At 52.8% G+C, this 25,223-nt stretch overlaps 1 protein-coding gene across 4 annotated transcripts; it reads left to right on the top strand.

Moving 5' to 3' along the window:
- The first annotated feature begins 521 nt into the window (after positions 1-521).
- Positions 522-22,914, top strand: CABP1 (calcium binding protein 1). Of its 4 annotated transcripts, none has more exons than XM_029228918.1 (7): positions 588-1,235; positions 13,544-13,720; positions 16,620-16,650; positions 16,912-17,055; positions 18,812-18,921; positions 19,144-19,291; positions 22,468-22,547. In XM_029228918.1, exons 1-7 carry the CDS (start codon positions 588-590, stop codon positions 22,491-22,493), a joined length of 1,284 nt encoding a protein of 427 aa, XP_029084751.1. In that variant the 3' UTR covers positions 22,494-22,547. The 4 variants fall into 4 exon arrangements, with proteins under 4 accessions (XP_029084761.1, XP_029084751.1, XP_029084769.1 ...); XM_029228936.1 differs by lacking the exon at positions 588-1,235 and adding an exon at positions 8,621-8,792 and having other exon boundaries at positions 22,468-22,914; XM_029228928.1 differs by lacking the exon at positions 13,544-13,720 and having other exon boundaries at positions 522-1,235; positions 22,468-22,914.
- The last annotated feature ends 2,309 nt before the right edge of the window (positions 22,915-25,223 follow it).

Raw genomic sequence — 25,223 nt, 5'->3', positions numbered from 1 at the left:
GTGGCTGCTTCACCAGGGTGACCCCGGTTCCACTCTAGGGTACTGGGAGTGGGTGAAGCCCCCATAGAATGGAGGCTTTCCTTCCAGCAGTGTCCTTCCACGCCGTTCTGGCTCTGGGCTTTGTAGTGGTGGTGTCACGCATAGCGTGCTTTCATCCTCCTTGGGTCTTGAGTTTACTTCCTTCACCTCTCTCGTCATCGTTTCCAAAGTTGTACCCCGTGGACACTGCACCCCGCCAGCATTTCTGGACGTTCCGGCGGTTCTGGGTCATTTGGAAACGTCCGGGCACGTTAAGGGGGACTGCCGGCGCCACCAAGGTCTGGGCATCTTTGGGGCCCTTCGCCAAGCCCCTTCCCTCGCTCTCCCGGCGCTCCCGGCTACGCGCCGCAGCGCCCCCTCAGCCGCCAGGGGCCGCCGGGAAGCGGGGCTCCTCGAGCGCGGGGCGGGGCAAGGGGCGGGGCGCGGCGGTACCTGGGCCGCCGGGGAGCCGGGGGTGGGCTCTTCTGGGACAGCCGGCGGCCCCCCCAGATTCGCACCGCCAGCCGCCGGGGAGCTCGGGGCTCCAGGCGTAGAGGCTGCGCTGTCACATGGGCGGCGGCGACGGGGCCGCATTTAAGCGGCCGGGCGACGGCGCCCGCCTCCAGCGCGTCCTCGGGCTCGGCTCCCGCCGGGCGCCCCGCTCTCTGCCCGCCGGGGGCCCAGCGCCGCGCCGCACCGCGCCGCCCCCGCCGGGCCATGCGAGCGCGGGCCCCGCCGCGATGAGCTCGCACATCGCTAAAAGCGAGTCCAAGACGTCGCTGCTGAAGGCGGCGGCGGCGAGCGGGGGCAGCCGGGCTCCCCGCCACGGCCCTGCCCGGGAGCCAGTGCTGTCCAGCCGCCGGCTGCCCGGCCCCTGCCCGGGCACGCCGCCGCCGTCCGGGGACCCCAGTTCGCGGAGGCCCCTGTGCCGGCCGGCGCCGCGAGAGGAGGGCGCGCGGGGGAGCCGGCGCGGGCTCCCCCAGGCGCACTGCAGGCCCCGGGAGGCGCCGCCGGCCGCGGCGTCCCGACCTTCGCCGCCGTCGCCGCTGCCGCCGGCCCGCGGGCGGGATGGGGAGGAACGGGGGCTGTCCCCGGCGCTCGGCCTCCGGGGCTCTCTGCGAGCCCCGGGTCGCGGGGACTCAGCTCCAGCCGCCGCGTCCGAGGCAGACCCGTTCCTCCACCAGCTGCGCCCCATGCTCAGCTCCGCCTTCGGCCAGGTAAGGGCCGCGCCTCCCGCCCGCTCCCTGGAGAGGCGCTCGGGACCCTGCCGCGGCTGCGCGCCCACAGCCCTCCTCCCGCTGCCCGCGGGTCCCGGGTCACGCTCCTCTGGTCCTCCCGCCGCCCGGCGCCCTAGCCCGCGCGCCTCCTTCCCCGTGCCTGATTCAGCACCCTGTGCGCTGTCCACGCTCCGGGCGTCTTCAGGGCGAGGCCCCACCGCCTAGCCTCCCTCCACTTGCCGGAATGGGCCAGTCCTGGACGGGGAGCGACCTCCACAAACCGCCTGGAAATTTGCAGGGGTCAAGGAGGGGTGCTCTGAGCAGGTGGCACCAAACCCACTCCTCCGGCCTCTGGCCAAGACGACCAATGAGCGACCCAAGAGACCAATGGGCATGGAGTCTGGGGATCAAGAGTGGGGACCTCGGGGTACACAGCCTTGTTTGGGGATGAGGGACCCTAGCCATTGCCTGTGGTGGCCCCAAAGACCTGGGAAAAGTTAGGAAAGGTAAAAATATGAGAAAAGAGGAGTGTCTGGGTAGTCATGGAGGGATGTACAGAGCTATGGCTCAGACTGGAACTTCGGGGATATTTTAAGGAGGTTGTCATCTAGGGATGCCATTAAGACGGTAGTGGGCAGTTGTCGAGTTGTGGGACATGGAATAACACCTAGAGACCCCTAGTCTGAGTCAGTGTGTATTCTAGGGTCAGAAAGGTCACTAAGGGGTCATGAATGGCTCGTTTTGTTTCTTTTCTCTCAAGAACCCCAAGCAGCTGGGCATCTGCCCTTTAAAAATAGCCCCGTGGTCATAATCCAGGTCTACAGTTAGGGGCTGTGCTGCTGGGGAGAGAGGCTCAGCAGAAAGGAACCTGTGAACTCCTGAGCAAAGCCAGGATTTCCTCTAGTTCTGAGTCCATAATTAAGTCAAACTCGTTGGCACAGCATGGACACAGTTCTGCAGCAGCCGAGGAGGGGTGTAACACAGGTCTGATCAGAGTGTCGCGTGCTGTGTGGGGGAAGGTGGGGCCTGTGCGTTTCTGTGCTAGGATATAGCGTAAAGAAGCCGTTTCAAGCTCCTGGCTTGCCATGCTGCCTAGAGCCCATGCTCCAAGGAGGCCGTGCGTGTTTTGTTTCAGATCTGCACATTCCTTTTCAAAATACTACTCTGCAGTGGCTGATGCCGGTGGAGGCATGAAGGCAGCTGACATGAAGGCAGCTGCACGTAGACTCGGGTTGCACGGGGCTGCTGTGGTGGCGTGATAGGGCAGCAGTGTGGCTTTGTTCCTGCCAGGAGCCCTCATTAGCCAAGTTATCTGGAAACGGTTCTCCAGAGTAGAGATTTGAATGCAGAGCTGTGAAAGTTAGTGCAGTGATATGTTGAAGAGTTGACTGCAGTGGCTTCTGTATTAGTGAGGGGGTGTCAGGTGTTAGGGCAGGAGTGGTCTGGATTGCAAAAGGGACACTGTGTCGTTGAATTGGTGACAACTATTTATCCATTTATCAAATATATTTTGATCGCCTACTTTGCCCAGGCGTTTGCTGGGCACTATGGAGACGAAAGTGGACAGGATAGCCAGGGTTCTGGCTACTTTGGAGCTTACAATCTAGCAGTTTGGAAGGGTAGGTCATTGGCCCAGGATCACACACTCTCTGGTTATTTAGTTTGCTGGTGATCTGACTTTGTTTCTGGAAAAAGGGCCCTTTCTTTGCAGTCTTGCAGGAGTTGCCTGCCTGGGCCCTTTGTGAGCTCAGAGCATTTCAGCTCATGTGCTTTTCTGCTTCTACTTCCTCAGTCATAAAATGAAGGCTGTTTTCCAGTTCCATGTTCTGAAATGTCACCAGGGTCACCTGAGTCAGGAAGAACTGGAAGGCCCCATCAAATATTTACTACCTCCCTCTGGAAGCTCTTGCCCCTGGAGCTGCAGGCTTTCTCTTTAAAGCTGGTCACACCCCGTCTGGCCTTCCTGCTGACGGCTCTAAGGCATCTGCTCCAGCAACAGCAACAGCAACAAAACCCGGCCTGGGACTTTGCGTCAGTCTCCAGTCTCCTGCAAGAATTAGGCTTTCCGTCCCTTCTCTTTGCATTGAGATTTCTGTCCTTAGAGACAGGGTCAGGACCAAGAGAAGGGAAATGAGATTCTGAATATAGAAACTTTCCGATAGGATCTGCTTTGGGCAAAATATAGCCCTGGGGAAGTATATTTTTCATGTCTCCCAAGTTCCTTTTTTTTTTTTTTTTAACCTTCAGTGAATCGTTCGACCTCAGTAAGCCTATGTTTCTTTATCTGCAAAATAGGGATAATCATAGTATCTCAATGGGTTTTCGGGGGGAATAAAAGGGGATATGGAGATATGCACAGAGCTTGGCCCAGAGCAAGGGTCTATGGATGTTAGTTATTATTATTGTTGTTGTTGTTGATTAACTACCAAGGACTGTGTCAGAAACTCTTTCCATTTGTAATAGAGTCAGGGAGGGCCGGGGCCAAAGTGACACTGAAGGTACCAAGATGGACTCTTTCATTAGGGGGAACAGGAATTAGGGTTCTTCCAGTGACCTAACAGGGAGACGGTGTGATTTTGAGGCTAAGGCATGGAATGGTGGGTTAGGAGATAGAGCTGCAGGTTCCAATCCCAGCAATGTTACTTCCTATTGCTGTGACCTTGGGCCTGTTATTTTCTCTCTCTGGTCTGGGTTTCTTCATCCAGAAATGAGATTGACAAAAAACTACCCTGCAGAGCTCTTATGAGGGTTATACAAGATTAAGGATGTCAAATGGGCTGGCTCAGAGTGAGTGCTGGAAAAGGGCACAGGCTTCATTAATACAATTATTAATAGAGTAATTGTCAGAACGAGGGCCTGCGTCAGGTAGTTTGAAAGCTGTCTCTGAGCCAAGTGAGGAAGGCCATTAAAAGAAGGAACTGAGGGAGTTCCCTGGTGGCGCAGTGGTTAAGAATCCGCCTGCCAATGCAGGGGACACGAGTTCGAGCCCTGGTCTGGGAGGATCCCACATGCCGCAGAGCAACTAAGCCCATGCGCCACAACTACTGAGCCCACATGCCACAACTACTGAAGCCCACATGCCTAGAGCCCATGCTCCGCAACAAAGAGAGGCCACCACAATGAGAAGCCTGTGCACTGCAACGAAGAGTAGCCCCCGCTCGCTGCAACTAGGGAAAGCCCGCACGCAGCAATGAAGACCCAATGCAGCCAAAATAAATAAATTTAATAAATTTAAAAAAAAAAAAAAGGAGCTGAATGACAAAGGACCTCCTCTAGTACCCTCTTTGTGGCCAGCTAAGACAAGCCACCCAGCTGCTTAGAGAGAAGATGTGGTATCAAAAATTAACTCAGGACAGGCATGACTTGGGGGCAACTCTTGGCACTGGGTCTTGGAAAACTATTTTAAGAATAGTCTTTCTGTTCCTTACCCTAAATTTGGGAAGAAACACCTCTTGTAGATGAGGCAAAGAGGAAAAAAACCCATAGCTCTGTCCCATCCCCTTTCTTCAACTATAGAGACATCTCTTCTGATTTGAGTAGGCTAGCCCAATTCCCAACTGCTTTGTACGTAAGAGGGTCAAGGTATTTAATGCGTGAGTGAATGAATCTCCAGCCTCTGCACTTCAGTTTCTTGGTTCCTATAGCTTAGATGAAGGAGAGGGACCATATGGTTCGGATCCTAACGGATTCAAGTGCACTAGGCCTGTGTGCCTAGAATGATGGCTTGTGTATATTACTTACTCCTGCCCAGCCAAGTCACTCCCTACTGCTCTCTGAGAGGGCTTGGGAGTCCCTGTGGCCTTTCTCTGGGTCCTGGGGAAGGGGAAGAGAAGGTCAGTTTGTGGTTGAGATCAATCGTAGATGATAGGAATCACTTGGTGTCAGTTCGTAGGTTTTGCAGAAGCAACATTGGCACTTTCAACCTCTGTCTAGAGCCCAGTAAACAATGGACAAAGTATCTTCTCATTATCTTATCTTCATAGCAACCTGCGAAACTTAGCATTATCTTGCCCCATTTTAGAGACAAGGAAGCAGGTTCAAGAAAGGGGAAGTAGCTTGTCCAAAGGTCACAGTGTAAGTAAATGGCAGGACTGTGATGTGGTGTGTCTGTCTCCAAACAACCTGCCAGTGCCACACCATACTGGCCGGTGGAAAGTCACAGAAGCGCGTTTCCTATCTGTCAGAAGCATCCACAAAGCACTTCTCAGGTTACGACCCAGCTTTCCCCAAGTGTCTTAACACTGGGCTGCCATCCAAGTTCAAATGCTGGTGATAGGACTGATCAGGGCCCAAAGCCAGCCTCCCTCCTAATCAGGAATAATCAGCAATGGGTTTATCCTTCTCATCCCTCTGATCCTATTATTCCATTCCAGAACTCTAAGCGTGGCTTCTGGAGGCCCAGGGGCTGCTGCCACAGTGCATACTGATGGGGAGGCGGGGCCGTGGGATGTGCTTTACTCCTTAGGGAAGCCCCCACCATTCAGCCCTCTGTGAAATTTTCTGCCAAAGGTCAAGCCATCTGCCTCCTCAAGATCAGTAGTTACTCCTGTCACACAGAACCACCACACACCCCATCTGCTCAACCTAAAATAGATTAAGCAAGCTCTGGGTTGGAATCCTGAATCCCTGGCTGCCCTTAAGCCTCAAGCTGGTGTCAGCACCCTCTTCGCTAAAGGATGGGATTTCTTCCAAGTGCGTGGACTTTTCCACAAGGGCCTGGTTTTGCTGTCTCCTGGTCTCCTTGTCTCTAAGGACAGAGGCGTATCCCAAGGTCGACAAATGTGTGCTGTGCTCTGCACTGGCCTGCGGGGGGCAGGAGCCACCAGGTCTGAGCCTGTGGGTGCCCTGCTGAGTGAATGGAGGCCCTGCTGGGCCCTTTAGGACCAACGTCACCACCGGGCAGGGGAAGGGGTGCCTTCTATGTGCCTGGAACTGTGCCAAGCCCTTTGCATGTATTATTAACTCCTCACAAGAGTCCTATGAAGGAAGCGTTATTAGAGTACCCACTTTATAAATACAGAAACTGAGGCTCAGAAAGATTAAGAAGTCCTCAAGGTCACATGGTTGGTAGGCAGGTGGGCAAGATTTGAATGCAGGTCTGTCCGACTCTGTATGCTGAGCTCTTTACCTCTAGATCAGTGGTTCTCAACACTGGCTGCAGGTTAGAATTACCTGGAGTATTAAACAACACCAGCGTCCGGGGCTCACCTGCACCTACTCCATCAGCATCTCTGGGGAAGGTCCCTAGTGATCCTAGTCTGCAGCCAGCATTCAGAGCCCCTGCTTCGCACTGTGCCGCCTTTGCATGTATCCACCCATTTAGTTCATACGAATTGGATTTGTACCCGGAGCCTAGCTCATCTCCCCTCTGGGGTCCGCGGTGAGACCTAGCTTTTCAAAAAAGTCTGCAGATGGTCAGTGTTCTACATTTCGTCTACAAGTCTTTCCTGATCCCTCCACACTAAGTCAGATCCCTGTCTCACATTCTCAAGAGTGTTTGTGTTTCTCCTTCATAGCATTTACCTGAACTGAGATTAAGTATGTTGATAGCCCTTTAATATCTCCTGCCCGCCTGCCAGAATGTGAGCTCCTTGAAAGCAGGGACCGTGTGTATCTCGTTCCCACGACTTTCCCAGAGCCAAGCACATGGGACAAATGATACTTCCTTCTTCCGTTTTAATAATTCCTTATCCAGTACCTGTCCTGTGCCACGCACTTTCCCCGCACGCACCGTATCACCAGGCGAGGGAACTGAGGGCTGCCATGTGAGCACTCCGGAGCCGCGGAGCCAGGACTCAGTCCCAGACCTCCAGATCCTTCCCATCCATCTGAGTCCGTTGCTCTTCCCACGACCCTGCCTTCAGGCTCTGTTTCCGAGGAACAGGTCTTTGAAGAAGGCATTTTTGTTGGCTCTTCCCGTACCAGCTCCCCGGCAGCATCTTCACCCCCTTTCCTGCCCTTTTAAGTGTCAACAGCGCCCCCCTCAGCCCCCCCCAGGCTCCTCCTTCTGGCCTCCAGAGGCCGGAACCAGGCTGCTGAGAGACTCCCCGACTAAAATAAACCATTCCATCGTCGTCAGCGCCACGGTCCTCAAAAGCTATCCAGGGACCTCCCTCCCCAGCTCCCTGGGAGCTGGCCTGTGGCACCTTCTGGGCAGCGTCCCCACCCATCTTCCCCTAACGGGAGCTCTGACCAGCCACCCAAAACTGGACAAAAATTCCTGCGAGAGGAGCCCCTCTGGACTGAAACTCTCAGCCTTGCGTGTAAAGGGTTTTGCTTCAGGGCCTGGGAAGAGCTCGGCTTCCCAGCCTAGCTCTGGTGCCCCCTGCTGGGAAAAGCCGGGTGCAGGGAAACGGGGACACTTCCTCTCCTGGGTCGTCTGGCTGGGGCTGTAGGTCACAGAGGTGACATCTGAGGCTTGAGATGAATTCACATCAAAGCTGGAAGCTGGAGGGACGAGGACGTGCCAGTTACCTAAAAAGTTTCATTCATGGGACCTTGAAGACCGCTTTGCAAAGGGCGGCCTCTCTGCACCCCCAAGGAAACCGGTGAAAGATCCTCTATGGGGATCAGGCAGAGGATTAGGAGGTTTGTCGCCCTCGCTTGCTCACGGCCGCCCGCCGTGCCAGCACTGCCTCCATCAGGACCCCCTCAGGGCCGGCTCTTGATTTCCCTTGGGTCGGAGAGAGCGCGCACAGTGAAGGGAGCCGAAGGAGCTGCGTCGGCTCAGCTGTGCTTCCAGCCCTGGAGCCTCATCCCGTTTCGGTGAGGAGGCAAGTGTGAAAAATGGAGCGTGATGGAGACTCGTCACAAGATCTCCCAGGGCCTCACTGGAGCTGCCTGCTCTCAATCCAGCTGCGATGGCGGGCGTGATTAAGATGCGTGTTTGTCCCTGAGCGCCTGTGTGTGTGTGTGTGTGTGTGTGTGTGTGTGTGAATGCACACATAAGGTTGGAAGCTGGGAGGCACCCTGGCTTTGGGGGCCCAAACTAGCCTGCTTCCCCTTCTGGGTTTGCTGGCCTAATTCCTAGCTGCAGCTGCCATTCTGGGCTCCCCTCCCCGAGGCAATCTCCCTGCAGATTTGACAGCCAGAGAGGAGGGGCCGAGGGAAGGGGAATGGACTGGGGAGAGGCCTCAGCTGTAATCTGATGTAGATGATCCGGCAGCCTTCTCCAGCTCAGCTGCCCTTTGCCGTCAGCTCTCTGGGCGATTTCCTCTGTGCCTGCACTCTCCCCTCCTACCTTCATCTCCTTAAGAAAGTGTCCAGAAAGTTAAACCCACACACATGAACACACACAATCTACAAAAAAAAAAAAAAAAAAATCTGGGAACAGGAGCAGGCAGACAAGTGAGAGAGCACGCGCGCAAGAGAGAGGACTCAGATCGGTCTTGGAGGAAGACGGCGCAGGCAGAGGGAGGCTAGGGTTGGTGGGGACCCAGACTAAGGTCTCTTAGCCCCCAGGAGCCTCCTTCATGGACCCGGGGATCCTGAGAGGGGCTGCCTCAGCTTAGGATGGGCAACTGTGTCAAGTCTCCACTGAGAAATCTCTCAAGGAAGGTATGTTTCTGGAGTGATCAGGGCCCAAAGCCTGGGGCGGGGGATTGGAGCATCTTGCCCTCTGCCCCAGAAGTTGGGGGCAGAGAGGGTGGGCATCTGAAGCTTGCTACCCTTCCCATGGGTTCTGTCTAGAGCTGCTTCCCTGTTTCTACCTCCAGATTCCCTTCTATCACAGTTTTCTATGTCCCAGGCTCTGAGCTGAAGTTGGGACTTTAAGCTGCATGGGGCGCTGTGTTTGGGAATTTGTGCAAGATTTAGGAAAGAAACCACGTAGCTCCATGAAAAGCGTGGATCTTTAGGATGTGAGTGGACAGACCCCCCTTGGAGCCAACAGGATCAGAAGAGGGTTGAGCTGGGCTTTGACCCTGCTGCTGCTGGTTCCTTCCCGGCATTAGGATGGGGGCTCATTCATTTCCTTTGAGCGTCTCTGAGCCTCTCTGGTGGTCTCTAAGCCTTCAGAGCTGTGGGTTTTGAAGTAGATCGTCTTGCTCCTGAGAGGAACCAAGCCAGGTGTCCCCTTCTACCCTTGATAATTCTTGAGTCAGGTCAGAGACTCACAGCTAGAACCAGACTGGTTTGGGGCCCCAGGGTTGTTTCCATCGAGAAACAGAGTGTACAGCAAAGGCGTCTGTAAGTTGCTTTCTGTAGTGGATGTATTGCTTACACACCACAATAATATCCTTTTGCAAGAATCCTTTTAGGAAAGCAAATAATCACCTCCAAAGCATCTTTCCTGCAAACCTGGGCTTATATCTGTAAGGTCTTGCTTTAAGTGGGCGCTGCCTGTATCTCTAGCCCTCTGTAGTCAGGCCATAGAAGAAACTCATAGATATTACTTAAAGGAAGAAGTAATGTGAGGGATGTTTTCCTCCAAATTATTTTATTTACCAGACGAGGAACTTGATTGCCACTCAGGTTAAGTAACTAACCCAAGGTCTCAGGTTAGCTAATGGCTTCTCTACCCCCAGCCCCATTCTATCTCCTCTGTTAGTTTGACAGCCTCTCCATTTAGGACATTTCAGGCTTTTCTGCTCATCATCTTCCTCATTTAGCTAAGCTGCTCACATCAAATTCCTTTTAATCTTCACTGTTCCTTGGATCCTTCTGAGGGTTGACTGTTTCTTCTGTGCACACACCCCCCAGTCATCTGTCATCTTAAAGGAGAGTCTTTTGCATCAGAGGTGGCCTCCACACTGTTGCAGAGAAGCAGAAATGGATCTGAATTAGTTTAGAGGACCACAGGGCGAAGGCCCTTTCCCTGGGGTTCTGTCCAGAGTTTAAAGAGGTGAACTAAAGAACAAGTATTGTCCTTCTGTCCTACCCAACCCATCTTCCCTTATACAGCAGAGTGCTTAAGAGTCAGACTTCTCAGGTCTCCTCTTTCTAGCCATATGACCTTGGATAAGTTACTTGACCCCTCTGGGTCTCAGTTCCTTTGTCCATCAAGTGGAAATACTAACATCTACCTGCAAATGTGATTTTGGGGGCTAAGGAAAGAGCTGGGAATGCTGCCTGGAATATAGTACTCAGTAAATGTTAGCTAGTGTTATTAGCTTTTCCACTCTGGGTTTTCTGAGAAGGGGGATGGAAGTAAAAAGGGAAATAGGAGAGGTTTTGCATCCGTGGAGTAGGGCAAAAGATCATAAAACGTATTGCATTCAATTTCATGTATTTGTATAATAGTAATCATTGCTTCTTCCTGAATATCTACAAGATCTCCAACACCTGTTATCTCATTTGCTCTTTTCCACCCAGTAGTTCTCTTGGCTATTTTCTAGAGAAAGGAGCTGGACTCAGAGATAAGAGCGTTACTAAGATCCCACAGCCAACCAGAAGCAGAGCTCAGATGTAAACCCTGGTCTGTGTAAATCCAGAGCTGGTATTTTTTGGTTTTTTAAAAAATTTTATTTATTTATTTATTTATACAGAAGGTTCTTATTAGTTATCTATTTTATACATATTAGTATACATATGTCAAGCCCAATCTGGTATTTTGTTTTTATTTTTGCCTCTGTGAGAGGCTGCCTCTCTCTTTTTCCTGCTGTCAGAGATGTTATTCATAGATTCACGAACCTGACCTTACAGGTCATCTTAGCCCAAATTCCCACTCACTGGGCAATGCTCTCGCCCACCTCACCAGGTGCTTGCTCACTCAACTTCTCCTTGAATACCTTCAGTGAGAAGGAGCTTGTGCTTGTCGAGCTTGTGTTGTTAGAGAGCTGTTAGGTCATGAGTCGTGCCAGCCCCTCCTGTTGCCCTGCCACACTCAGGAGACGTCCCCTCAGTGCCAGGAAACATTGTCAGCCTGTGGGCCGCTGTCCACTTGGCTTCCTAAGTAGTAGCTGGGAATTGGTAATGGAAAGAGGAGGCCTCCTCCAGGCTCTGAGCAGGGCAGGACTGGGCTGTCAGGTACCATCACTGGCCAGGGAAGAACAGAAGCGTCCTGGGGCAACTTGGTGCCAGGCAGGGTTAAGATCAAGAGATGCAGTGGAAATTTCCCAGCCATCACTGGTTCCTCCTTCGTGGGAGCAAATGTTTCTCTGTCCTTCTCACTTCTTTCTTGATTGGCAAATATTCTCCCACTTCTTCTGCAGCCAGATGTAAATGCCTTCTGGCATCCAGCATCTCTTAAGTTGCATCATCATCATCATTGTCATCATCGTTGTCATCATCATTGTCATCACCATGGCAACCCCACATAGTCAGCCCTTACGCTGCTCTAGGCACTGTGCAATAGCCCATTTACCTCTCACAGAATTCTGTGAGTTGCCCTGATGGTACCCATTGGACAGAGAAGGAAACCAGAGCCCAGAGAGGTCAAGTGACCTGCCGAAGGTCACATAGCAAGCAAGCGGCAAGCCAGAATTTGTCCCCAAGACTGTTTGAGTCCAAAGCCAGTTATACTCAAGCTCCTCTCGGAATTCTGTGCTGCCTGCTGCCTCCTTCTGGGTGTGCTCATCCAAGCCAAGTGAGTGAGAATCAGCCAGAAGTGAAAAGGCTGATTCTCTGCCAACATCTCCTGAGATTGTTTCCTGGGGTTAAGCCACGGTCGACTCCTGGGCTCCCTCTGTCAGGAAGGGCTCTCTGGTCCTGCCCTGGCTCGAGACATGTCCCCGAAGCCTATGCGAGTGTGGCCGAGGCTCTGAACCTCTCCTGGTCATCAAACCAGAATGGACCCTGGTCATGTCTGACACCCCTCAAGTTCTAAGATTACCTAGGGTGACCCTTTTTTGCAGTCACTGGACTCAGGCCTTGGACTGAGGTCCTGCACCTCGGGTCTGAGTTGCTGCTTTCCCTTTGAGGAGCCAGAATATTGCTCCTTCATCTCTAGGCCTGGAAGAGGCTTAGGAAGTTGGAAGAGAGTCTAGACTATAGCTCCACAGTGTGGGGCTCCGGGGAGGAGGACCACGAGGACAGGGTGAGATGGGGGAGGTTGCTCTGCTTGTCCCCCTAGGAGGACAGGCTACCTGTTAGGTCGTGGGATCTTCTCCTGGGCGTGGCCTTCCTTGAGCTGGAGGAAACTGTTAGAAAGCAGGTACAGCAGGATGGACGGGCAGGGCATGCAGCTCTGGCGTTCTTGGACAAAGACAGCCCTCTAAGTTTCCACCACTCTCTCTTTCCTTGGAAAGTTTGGCTCCAAATCCCCACGCCGGGGGGTGGGGAGGCATCAAGCTCAGGGCTGAAGGCAGACTGCCCTAACCTGGATTCTGGGGGCGATGCTGGGCATCCTGGCCGGGAGGCTGGGGTGGAAGAGAATATTGTGTCTGGCTGCTGCTGTTGCCCTAAGGGGACGGTCTGTGGGCAGTGTTGACTTTTTATAGCTGCATGGGAAACATCAGGGAAGAGGGTGGGCTGGCCGTGGCCTGGGAGCCCAGCTATATTCCACCAGCAGAGAGGGCCCCTGCCTCAGCCTCTAGAGGTCCTGCAGGCTGGGCTGGGCAGGGTGCCAGTGAAGGCGGGAGGGACGAGGAGAATTGCTGGTGGTAGAGAGCGTCTAGTCTCGAGGCCACACACTAGGTGGAATCTGACCCACAGATGTGCTTTGTTTAGCCCACCTGGTGCTTTAAATCAGAAGATCTGGCAACACAGGGCTGGAGTTACATAACGCTGTCCCTTCAAAGGGGACACACAGCATCCGTTTTGCCCCAGGCCCCGCCTCTCACACCTGCCTGCTTCATCTCTGTTCACTGCGGCACCTGTGTCTGCAGCCTCCGGTCTCGCAGGCTAGCTGAGCCTCTGCTCTTTGTGTCACCAGTTCTGATGGTTCTCACTGCCTTCCAGTGGGTTCCAGTGGGGGTAGGGTCAGAGGTCAGTCGGGGAGCTTAGCCCCGGGAATTGCGCTGGGACATTGGGAGCATCTTGGGAAAGGACATTATTCCCTGAATGAACAGAAGCCTCCCTCTGCCTGCTTCTCTCTCTGAGCTTCTGCATGCACACGAGTGTGTGGTTCTGTGCACGTGTGTGTGTATGTGTGTTTGTGTCTGCACATGGGCCACACAGAGGGTATCAGACCCAGCTCTCCCTGGAGCATCCGTTTTGGCCAAGGATCGGGGAATCCACCTGTTGGACCAGTTTGATGCCTGCCCCAGAGCATCCTGAGGGCTTTCTGCACCCTGCTGTTTGCCTCGCAAGGTCTGCTCTTGAGAAGGGCCCCTTCTAGGACCAGGAGCCAGGCTGGGGCCAGGAGGACCCAGCTGGGCAGGGAGGTGATGCCCCGCCTCTCTTTTGTATTTGCTTGGTGCTGGCTGAAGATGCGTCAGGAGGAGACCAGCTATACGGTGGTGCAGACGAGTGAGGAGGGGCTGGCGGCCAGCGGCGAGCTCCCCGGACCGCTCCTGATGCTGGCCCAGAACTGCGCCGTCATGCACAACCTGCTGGGCCCGGCCTGCATTTTCCTGCGTAAGGGCTTCGCGGAGAACAGGCAGCCTGTACGTAAGTTGGCCCCGGTGGAGCCGCGCTCGACTTGGCTTCACAGGGCGTGAGGAAGGAGGTGCTGGGAAGAAGAGGGGGCTCTGTACTCAGCAGTGCGCGTCCCCCAACGGATATACCTCAAACCCGCAACTTGTGAATCTGACCCCCAAAGTTTCCCACTGATGGCTGCAAAGCCCTGGTGAGTCCACATCCACCAGCAAGGAATAATAGCAGCTAATATTGCTTGGGTGTTTTGTTTTGTTTTGTTTTGTTTGAGCACTTACTATGTGCCAGGCACTGTGCTAAGTGCATTGGCTCATCACCTCCCTTAAGCCTCAGAGCAATTCCAAGAGGTAGGTACTATTATCCTCCCCATTTTACAGATGAGGAAACTGAGTTGGAGAGGTAACATGCTCAAGGTAACATCTGGTGGGTGATAGAGGTGGGATTCAGATTCAGGGATACTGGCTCAAAGACCTCCTGTGCTCCGAACAACAGTACTGAATACGCGGCACCATCCAGTAGAACTTTCTGTGGAAACACTGTCCAATTTGCGCTGCCTTCCCTCTACAGTAGCCACTAGCCACATGTGGCCACCGAGCCCTTGAAATGTGGCTAGTGCAACTGAGGAAGTGAATTATTAATTTTCTTTGATTCCAATTCCAATTTAAATAGTCACATGTGGCCACTGCTTTGGACGGCCTCCCATGGGTATCTGAACAGTCACAGAGAGGAGGGTATTAATAGTGATGTTACAGATTCAAACATCAGTAGGTTTAAATGCCTTGTTAAACACTTTACGCATCTTGCCTCACAGATGCTCACAAAGGCCGTGTAAGGTGAGTACTGGTATTAACCCATTTTACAGATAAGGAGACTGTGGCGCACACAGTTGAAGGGACCTGCCCAAGATCCTACATCTAGGAAGCAGCAGATCTGGGCTTTGCCCTTGAGTCTGTCTGACTCTAGAGGCCAAGCTCGTCCCTCGACTGCTTAAGTTGAGGAGTGAGGGGTGTGGTGGGCTCCATTCCCACCTGACCCCCCAAATCGGTGCTCATGGTTTCTCTGCCCCATCGGTGGGCATCCCCGGCTCTACTACACATCCTCCCGCCGCTCTGCCCTGGGGAGTGTATGATTCAGGGACCAGCCAGCAGGACTCAGTTGGACCAGCTCCGGCCATGGGCACACTGCCAAGGGGTACCCAGCTTTTTTGCTCCCTGGCTCTGGGTTTATAAGAAGTAGGGTGGGGGCTGCAGAGCTGGGTCCTGGAGATGTGAGAGGCTACTTGAGGCCTGCAGGGTGGGAAAGGTTGTGTCACTTGTCCCAGTGAGCATACTCTGCACGTGTGACTGCATGCATATAGTCGCTGACACTTTCACTTACTGGGGGTCCCGGGCATTGTAAAAGACATTCTTTTTGGTCACCCAAGATCCCAGTCTGACTTGGAGCTGCTAGTGGGTGATAGAGGTAGGATTAGGTAGGTATTAGAGGGCGTGACAACCCCTCCCTGTGCACAGTGACAGGTTTTTAAAGTGGAAGTCCTTACGATTATTTCACAGAAACAGACACCTTCAGGTGAGTCCTACCTTCAGCTAAAAATGCCGCTAGCAGGACCTGGTAGCCTGCAGCCTACTCGTTCCAGGCTCACGTCTACTCTCAGCACTGTCCTACCACGTATGGCCACTTCTGAGAGCCGGGTCCTTCCTGCGCAGCTGGTGGTCCCACAAAATGTTGCTCAGCAGCCCCTTTCTAGAAGATTCTCAGATTTTCCAGCACTGGGGTCCCTTGCCCTGGGGCCAGTTTGGAGCAGGTGGGCAGCAGCCTCTCACCCGCCCTGGCCCTATTGGCTAGAACAGCCTGTGTGCACTGCTGAGATGCCTCACGCTCGCTGTGGCCCACTCGCTGTGGCACACGCATGTGTCTGTGTTCGCGATCGGTGTGCCCACACCTGGTGTGCACTTCCTCAGGGCGGGCACACCCTGCCCCGTGTTCTCCCTGCCCAAAGGCAGACAGCTGTGACATATGGAGAGGATGAGCCCCGTGGACCAGTTTTGGAGCCTGCTAAGCATGTCCATCTGGGCACCGCATCCATTTCATGCCAGTCTGTCTCCCTCCTGGGCAGGCCTGGGGCGACTGACACCTCACCAGCCGGAGCCTGCCCCCTGCTTCCTCTGGGCCTGCTCTTTGGAGACTTCTCTGCCATCTGTTCAGATGCCTCGTCCCAGGGCTTCCTTGACTCCCCAAGGAGAGCTGGGCACTGTTTGAGGCTGCAGACGTGAGCTTTGGACCCTGGCAGCCGCCAGAGGCACTGGCAGCCCCCAGGGTCCTATGCTGTGTCCTGTGACAGGGCGAGGTATAGGATGGGGGTCCAACTGGAGAAGGTGGGGCTGTGCCCAGGAAGCAGGGCACAGCCTCATCCTGCCTCCACTCACTCGGCTCTTCCTCCGCCTCCTGTTCCTCCCTCTTGGGTGCCTGTCTGGGCCCCCACTTCCCCCCCTGGCCCCTCGCTTCTCCCATTGCTTTACAGGCCTCTTCTCCCCTGCTCTTCCTGGTTTCTTTGGGTAGAGCCCTCTTCTTTCTGTTGTGACCTCCCGCTAACCCCGTTTTATTTACAGATTTTGGCCTCCAGACCAGCTCTGTTCGCTGACACATTCTTGTGTCTGGAATAAGGGGCTGGGGGTCCAGAGGTTCTGTACCCAGGCTGGAGAGGGCTCCTACTTCCCTGGGCATCTCCCATGTCTGTGGGACAGGTGGGGCTGCATCCTTTCCCCTCCAGGACATGGTCCAGGCACGCCTCCGCTGCTGCCCCATCACCTCCCGCCCAGTGCCTGCTGCCACTGGGATGGCCGTCAGCTGGGCCATGTACGACTTCTGGGCCCCTTGCAGCTGCTAATAGGACATGTTCTTTTGTTTCAGGACAGATCACTGCGGCCAGAGGAGATTGAAGGTAAGGACTGGCCCCTTAGGGGAGAGGGTTGCTCAGCCATCCAGAAAGATGAGAGGAAGGTGGGTGGGAAGAGAGGCAGAGATATCTCGGCCTCCTGCAAACGGGGCCTGGTGCAGAGCCAGGCATCCTCTGTGGAGCCAGGCGTTGGAGGAATGCAAGAGTCAGCAGGCCCTCGGGCTGCCTCTGCCCCAGAGACTCTGCAGGTCATTCCCCCACCCCCCACCCCACCGTCCACAACCAACCCTCCCCCCGCTTCCCCAGAGCTCCGGGAGGCCTTCAGAGAGTTTGACAAAGACAAGGACGGCTACATCAACTGCCGGGACCTGGGCAACTGCATGCGCACCATGGGCTACATGCCTACCGAGATGGAGCTTATCGAGCTGTCTCAGCAGATCAACATGAACCGTGAGTCCCTCCACCGGGTACCTCCTTCCCTCCCCAGCCTCGCCCTTGCCGTCCTCTGCCTGGGTTCAAGTTCTTGGCCCACCTCTTCCCAGCTCTGTGACCTGGGGCAAACTACTCTCTCTGTGCCTCGATTTCCTCACCTGTAAAATGAGGGGTGGAATAGAGGGAGTAGAGCACAGGAAGTCAATTGGGGGTATGTTTATTTCTTTATTATTTTTTCATGGTTTATTTATTCATTTATTTTTATTTCTGGTAACAGCTTTATTGAGATATAATTCATAGACCATACGATTGACTCACTTAAATATGCACTTCAGTGGCTTCTAGTATATTTAAAGTTGTGCAACCATCACCACAACCAATTTCAGAATATTTTCATGGCCCCCAAAAGAAACCCTGTATCACTTTGCCATTACCCCCAAGTCCCTCCCCAGCCCTAGGCAACTACTAATCTACTTTCTGTCTAAGCAGATTTGCCTTTTCTGGAAGTTTCTTTTTTATTTTTATTGAAGTATGCTTGATTTACAATATTATATTAGTTTCAGGTGTACAACATAGTGATTCAAAAATTTTTATATATTATACTCTATTTAAAGTTATTATAAGATATTGGCTCTATTCCCTGTGCTGTATACTATATCCTTGTGGCTTATTTATTTTATACATAGTAGTTGACATCCCTTAATCCCCTGCCCCTATCTCACCCCTCCTCCCACTTCTCTCTCCCCACTGGTGACCACTAGTTTGTTTCTGTATCTGTGAGTCTGTTTTTCTTTTTTGGACGTACTTAAAACAGCCAAATACCTGGCACACAGTAAGAGGTGAACAGAGGATGCCATTATTATGTTTTTCTCTGTCTTCATTTTCATTCTCCCAGGAGCAGACCGGGAGACAGGGGTTTGAGTGCGGTAGTTTACTCCATAGGGGCAGGACGGCATCGGTAGGGGGTAGGGAGATGAGAGGGCGGAGACGAGGAGCCAAGGCAGGAGGCGCTGGAGCAGCTGCCACTGTGGGTGATGGAGTCTAGTTCTGCTGGGAGCTCGGGAAGCTGGCGTAGCAGGCCCACCTCAGAGTTGTCCCCAGCCCTTACCTCTCAGGCTGGGTATTTATCCCCCAAACTCAGTCACTGGCTGAAAGTGCTGTGAGCAGACCCCGGGGGGCAGGTCCCCTGTATTTCTCCCCACTGAGGGCCGCTTGGAAGATGAGTTCTATTTGCACAACGAGGGAAAGGCGGGGGCAGGTGGGCCAGGTGCCCACGGCTTCTGCTTCTCTCTCTGCTTTTCTGCATGTGTGTCTCTGTCTCTCCTTCTCTGAAATTCTTTGCCTGTCTCTGTGACCTAATAATTCTTTCTCCCCTCCGTATCCACCCCTGTCAACTTCCTGACTTGTTCCTTTAGTCAAACTCCAGCCACTCCCCTGAGCCATTCTGTGACAATCCCCGGTCCATGGTCACCTCTCTGTCCTCATTTGGCCTTTGCTTATACCCTGGGCCTGGAGCTGGGCAGGTCAAGGAGGGTTGGCAGTTCCCTCAGTTGCCTAGTTGGAGATGGGCAGTGGTTAAATTTTTATTTTTTTAAATATATATTTATTTATTTATTGGCTGCGCCACGTGGCATGCGGGATCTTAGTTCCCCGACCAGGGATCGAACCCGTGCCCCCTGCAGTGGACGTGCAGAGTCTTAACCACTGGACTGCCAGGGAAGTCCCAGATGGACAGTGGTTAGATGGATGATCCAGCCTGTTCCTCTGTCCCCAGTGGGTGGCCATGTGGATTTTGATGACTTTGTGGAGCTAATGGGACCTAAACTCCTGGCGGAGACGGCAGATATGATTGGAGTAAAGGAACTGCGAGATGCCTTCCGAGAGGTGAGTGATGGGCAGTGGACAGGCAGGGGCGGGGAGCTTGTTAGAATTCCAACCTGGGACGGAAATGTGAGCTCTGGATCCCAAACCAGGGGAAGGAGCTTGGACAGAGAAGGGATCCGGGGAAGGCGGGACAGTGGTGCTGGAGAAGGGGCTCAACCTTGGGATCTGCTTCCAACAGTCTCCATGTTGTAGCTACTCCTCCCTCCTTCCTGCCCTCTCTAGTTTGACACCAATGGTGATGGGGAGATAAGTACCAGTGAGTTACGAGAGGCCATGAGGAAACTCCTGGGTCATCAGGTGGGACACCGAGACATAGAGGAAATTATCCGAGATGTGGACCTCAATGGGGATGGACGAGTGGACTTTGAAGGTAGGTGGAAGTGGTTTTGAGAGTGGAAGAGAAACCAGGGCAGTAGTGGGCATCCATAGAGCCCTCCACGTGTGTATCCATGATGCAATCATCAGTGCACTCCAACTTTCCATCCCCCTACCCTTCCATCCTGCCACCCCTTTAATCTGCCTTCCATCCCTACACCCATCCATCCATCCAACAATCTGTCCATCTTTCCATATCTATCTTTCCATCTTTTCATCCATCTATCTCTTTATCTGTCCAGGTGCCTATTTACCCACTCACCCATGTGTAAACAATTATCCATAGAACCATTTATCTATGGCCTTATCTATCCATCCATGCACCTATTCATTCTCTACATTCACCCATGCATCCATCCATGCATCCATCTACCCATGTACCTCTCTCCATCTATCCATGCATCTCTACCTCTCAACATTCATTCATACATTTATATATCTCTACTCATCTGCCTATATTTCTACCCATACTTCCACTGATCTGTCCATCAGTCTGTACAGTCATTTTCCCATCTCTATCCATGTACTCATCCATCCATCCATCCCTGTGTCCATCTGCCCCCATCCATCTCTCTCCATCTATCTGTCCACCTACTCCTGCATCCATCCATGTAGGTATTTTCTGAATACCACATTCCTCAACCTGACACTCAGGCCCCCTAAAATCTCTCCACGGCTCACCTCTCTGGCCACAGCTCCTACCATTCCTTCACTCACACTCCACCTTAAAGCCATAGGTGGTCCATGAACCTCCTAAGCTGTCATTTGAATACGTTGTTCTTTTTGTCAGGATGCCTTTTGTCCTATTCTTCGCTGGTCCTAAATTCTATTCGTCCTTCAAGACCCAGCAGTGGGGCCACTCCCTCAAACACTGCTTTCCTCATTCCCCAGATTGAACTTCCTTTTTTCTGGGCTTTCACAACACCTCAGGCTCACCCTCATTCTTCACACTGGCCCCTAAATGCTAGTTATATCTCTGCTTGACTCTGAACTTTTGGAGAAGAGGAACCCCACTTTCTTTATCTCTGTCATTCCCATAGAACTCAGTACCGGACACATAATGAACGCTCAGTAAAAGTGTTTTTAAAATAACCAATAATAATCATAATAGTGATCATCTATAACTGTACACTTATTGTATACCAGTCATTGTACTAAGTAGCTTTACACATATTATCTCATTTAATTTTCATGATGACTCTAGGGACTGCACATTATTACCTCATGTTATAGATGAGGAAACTGAGGCTCAGAGAAGTAATATAACTTGTTAACTGGTAAGAGGCAGAGCTGGGTCATAAACTCAGGCCTGGAATCTCAACCACTACATACATTACACTGTACATGATACCATCCGAGGCACCATGGGATACGGGAAAAAAAAAACAACAGCAAAACATTGATTCTGCACTCCAGGAACGTGCATTCTGAGCAGAAAGGCAAGATAACCATGAGCAAGACTGTGAAAATGTCCAGAACACAAAGGCTGGGAGGCCTTTTCTGGGGAGTAGCTGGTCTTCAAGGTCAAAGAGAGTGTGGCAATGGAGAGAAGGCTTTGCTACCACGAGAGCTGAACATTTCAGGTCACCCCATGTCCAGGTAGTGACTCCCACAGATGCCAGCTCTTCCCTGAAAGCCCAGCATCCCCCATTCATTCTACCAGCGTGTGTTGTACACCTAGTGTGTGCTGAGACCTGATCCCTGCCTTGAGGAGCCCAAGACCAGCAAGGAGAGCCGAAGCCAGCAGTATAGTCCATGCTGTTTGGGGGAAGTACAGCAGGCTGTGGGCACAGTGGGGGCACCTTTGCCACGCTGGGAGGGGGGATTAGGGAAGACTTCCTGGAGGAGGCTATAAGTAAGTAGAGCCTTAAGAGATAAGTAGGAGCCAGCAGGTGAAAAAGAAGGAAGAGATATTTACCCAAAGGAATTGAAAACTTATATCTACGCAAAAAACTGCAAACAGATTTGTTGTTTATAGTAGCTTTACTCATAATTGCCAAAAATTGGAAGCAACCAAGACGTCCTTCAGTAGGTGAATGGATAAATTAACTATGGTATATCCAGACAATGGAATATTATTCAGCGTTAAAAAGAAATGAGCTATCAAGTGATAAAAAGACATGGAAGAACCTTAAATGTGTAGTAAGTGAAAGCAGCCAGTCTGAAAAGGCTACATACTTTGTGATTTCAACGATATGACATTCGGAAAAGACAAAACTGTGGAGACGGTGAAAAGATCAGTGGTTGCCAGGGGTTGTGAGGAGAGGGAGGGATGAAGATGGGGAACACAGAGAATTTTTAGAGCAACAAAACTATTCTGTATGATAGTACAATAGGGATACATGTCATTATACATTTGTCCAAACCCACAGAACGTCCAACACCAAGGATGAATCCTAATGTAACCGTGGACTTGGGGTGATAATGACGTGTCAGCGTGGCTTTATTGACTGTAACCAATGTCCTACTCTGCTGCAGGATGTTGACGATGGAGGAGACCGTGCGTGTGTATGGCAGGCAGGGAGCGTATGGGAAATCTGTACTTTCTGCTTAATTTTGCTGTGAACCTAAAACTGGTCTAAAAAATGAAGTCTAGTTAAAAGAGAAGGAGCAGGGATAGGCTGCAGGAAAGCTGAGAGGTGAACAGGAGGGGCGTGTGTTGGTTGCCCCTGAGGCGCTGACAGGGAGCTCTGTGGAGTCAGAGCTTAGTGGTTGGAGGTGAGTGGTGACAGGTGAGGCTGGAGATGTCAGCTAGGGCCAGAACAGGGAGGCCCTGGGGTCGTGTCAGGATCCAGCACGTTATCCAGTGGGGACCATGAGAGGTTTAAGAGGGGTCAGATACGCAGATAGAAAGCTCCTGCTAGCTGCTGTATAGACGGTGGATTGGAAGATGCTGGATGGGGGAAATTCTCCGGCCGTCCAGTGGTTAGGATTCCGCGCTCCCACTGCAGGGGGCGCGGTTGGATCCCTGGTGGGGGAACTAAGATCCCGCATGCCGTGTGGCGCTGGCAAAAAAAAAAAAAGAAGATGCTGGGTGGACGTTGGGGACCAGCATCGGTCAGGGGCCGCGGCAATAGACACGGGGCCACCGATCCGAGGGAGGTTTGGAGGCAGCGTCCTGGGCCCTGACTGCTGCTTTCTCCCCACCCCCTCCTGTGCACCCCACCGCAGAGTTTGTCCGGATGATGTCCCGCTGAGGCCGCCAGGGCCCCTCCAGGACTGCCAAGCTCCACGGGCGGGGAGAAGAGGAGCCGGAGCTCGCCTCATCCCGCCGCCGCCGCCGCCGCCGCCCAGAGCCCGGGACGTACTGGCGGATGGGGCCTGCCTGCACCCCGGGGAGGTGCCCACCCCGGACCCCCGCCCCTCCGCACTGTGAAAGACTCACGACTCCTGCAACTGGAAAGGGGGGCGCCCGCCGACGAGGAGGCCACCGCGCCAGGCCGGCGGAAGTCAGGCCGGGCGCCAAGTGCCATAGACCCAGTCGCTGCTGGCTGGGGGCGCCCCACACAGCATGTCTGCCCCCCGGGGCAGAGCCTCTCGCCGCCCTCCTTAGCTCTGTGCCCGTCCCCCCTCGCCTCAGCCCTGTTTTCTCAGAACCAATAAAAATATTTCCAAGAGAAAGGCGGCCGTGGGGGGGGGGGGTCTTTGCTTCTCCAGCCTGGTTAGATGACACACGCGTTTCCTGAGTACCAGCTGCGCGCCCAGAACTGGGTGAACCTCCCTGCCCTCGACTTGTACTGAGTTCCCATTAGGCACCCAGCCTCTTCCACCTTTGACTGAAAGGGAGACTGGGGCATATAGTGATGTAGCTGGATTTGCTGCTACCCCAAACAAGGTCAAGTTCTATAAGGAAAGGAGACTGGATATTGGTTGGGTAAGCATCTAGCAGGGTCTGCCTCACTTCCTGCCTCCCTGGAGATTTCACACTGGTCGAGATAATCACATCCATATGTGATTACGAATTGTGATCCTGCTTTTAAGGAAAAATGCAGGGACCTTTGGTGGGGTAGGATAAGGAGGCCTGGACTACTCTCTGGTGAGATCAGGAGAGGCTTTCCTGAGGAAGTGATAACAAGGTTTTTGCGCTGGAGGAAATCCCAGTGTGTGTGAGGACAAGAATGTATTAGAATGGAATCAGCTGCCAGACTCTCTGCTGAGTGAGAAGCAGGATGGTATAGTCGTTAGGTCCTGGATTTACTTGCTGTGTGACTTTGGGCCAGTCACGTCTCCTCTCTGAACCTCAGTTTCCTCATGTGCAATAAGGGGATAATAAAGGATAATAAAGTCTACAGTAAATGATCTCAGGGTATTGCATTGCCCACCTCCAGGGGCTGTGAAATTGTGCAAAGTGGCATTATTAAACAGGATCCATTGTAATCATTGTAATTAATTTCTATAAGCCAAGGGCTGAAGGAATCCAAAGGAGAAGTTTGTGGGTAGAAGTCGCCCAGAATCTTTGACAGGCTTGCGGCATAATCGGACAGGTGTGTGGGGTGGACCCATGTTCTCCAAGCCAGTGGTTCTCAAACTTGAGTATTTTCATCAGAATCGCTTGGAGGGTTTGTTAGCCCCGCCCCCAGACCTGGGCCCCACCCAGTGATTCAGATTCAGTAAATTTGCATCTCTAACAAGTTCCAGGGCATGCTTGATGTTCTCAGGACCTCAATTTGAATAACACTGCTGTAAATCCCAGACTCGAGGGAGGCAGGTGTGCTGTGGGCTAAAGGCTGGAAGCAGAATGTAGGTGGAGGATTCGTGCTCTCGGATCTTGCAGGGAAGGACTGTGGGCACCCCCGGGCACCCCCCCCTCCCCGCCAAAGGCCTGGGTAATCCCCGTGTCCCAGAGGCTAGGGTGTCTGGGAGCTCCAAATTCATTTGAATAATCCAATTCTGAGACTAAGCCCTTGGCTCTGTGCCCCAGTAGGCAGGCCTGCAGCCCTGCCTGCTCCTGTACCTAGCTCTGCCCAAAGACCCCCAGATCTACACTGTTTCAGAAATCCAGTGACCTTGGAGGGCCAGAGGAGCCATTTGTAGAAAGGGGGCTTCTGGGGGCATCTGTGTCAGCTGACAGGATGAGCCCTTGGGGGCACCACAGGGAGAGGGTAGAGTTAGGGTGTCAGCTAGGACACTTCTGTCCTCAGTATTGTGGCCTCCTAAAATCATAGACAAGGCAGCTGTGATAAAGCGACTTGAGAAGATGACAGGCCACTGTTCAGAGGAGCGCTCAAGTCAAGGGGAGGCCCAGAGGTGGGGCTGCTGCCTTCGCCAATGCTGAAACTAGTGCTTCTCCCCTTGAATTTGTCTTATATCTAGGGGTTCCTAATAAGATTATTTGAGGAAAAGTTTCTCTTACTTTCCAAGAACTGAGACCCATTTTCCGAGATGGACCCTATCCCAGGTAGGAATTCTTTCTGCATCTTCACCCCTGGGTGGGTGGGTGTCATCTTAGAAGAGTTCTCCTTGTCTGTAAGGTCTTAAACTGGGCCTGGATTTGCCTCCTTGTGACTTGTAAAGTGCAACTCATTCACTCATTCATTCATGCATTCAACCACTGTTTATTGAGCACCTACTGTGTGCCAGGTCCTGTGCCAGGGCCCCTGTCTTCTAGGAGCTCAGACTGGAAGGGGAAACGGATAAGAAAACAGACAAGGCTAATGTAGTGGTATAAGTGCTATAGTTACTAGGTTACTTATGAGGTTAGCCTAGGAGAAGTGAGGGTACTAAAACATACCCACCCAATCTAGTGGGGTGGAAGGGACAGGTTTGCTAGGACCTGAAGGCTCAGCCGTGCTCAGTCAGAGGAAGTGAGGGGAAGAGTGTTTCCGGTTGAAGGAACAGCAGAAGCAAAGACCTGGAGGTAAGGGAGTGTGGCTCCTTTGGGAAACGAAGCAGAATTCCACTTGTCTGGTGTACTGGGCTGGAGGGAG

The sequence above is a fragment of the Monodon monoceros genome, unplaced genomic scaffold (assembly GCF_005190385.1).
Source record: "Monodon monoceros isolate NGI ecotype Baffin Bay Population unplaced genomic scaffold, NGI_Narwhal_1 Super_Scaffold_1, whole genome shotgun sequence".
Classification (NCBI taxonomy): domain Eukaryota; kingdom Metazoa; phylum Chordata; class Mammalia; order Artiodactyla; family Monodontidae; genus Monodon; species Monodon monoceros.
The sequence above is the reverse complement of the archived record's forward strand: the minus strand, read 5'-3'. Positions and strand labels throughout refer to the sequence as shown.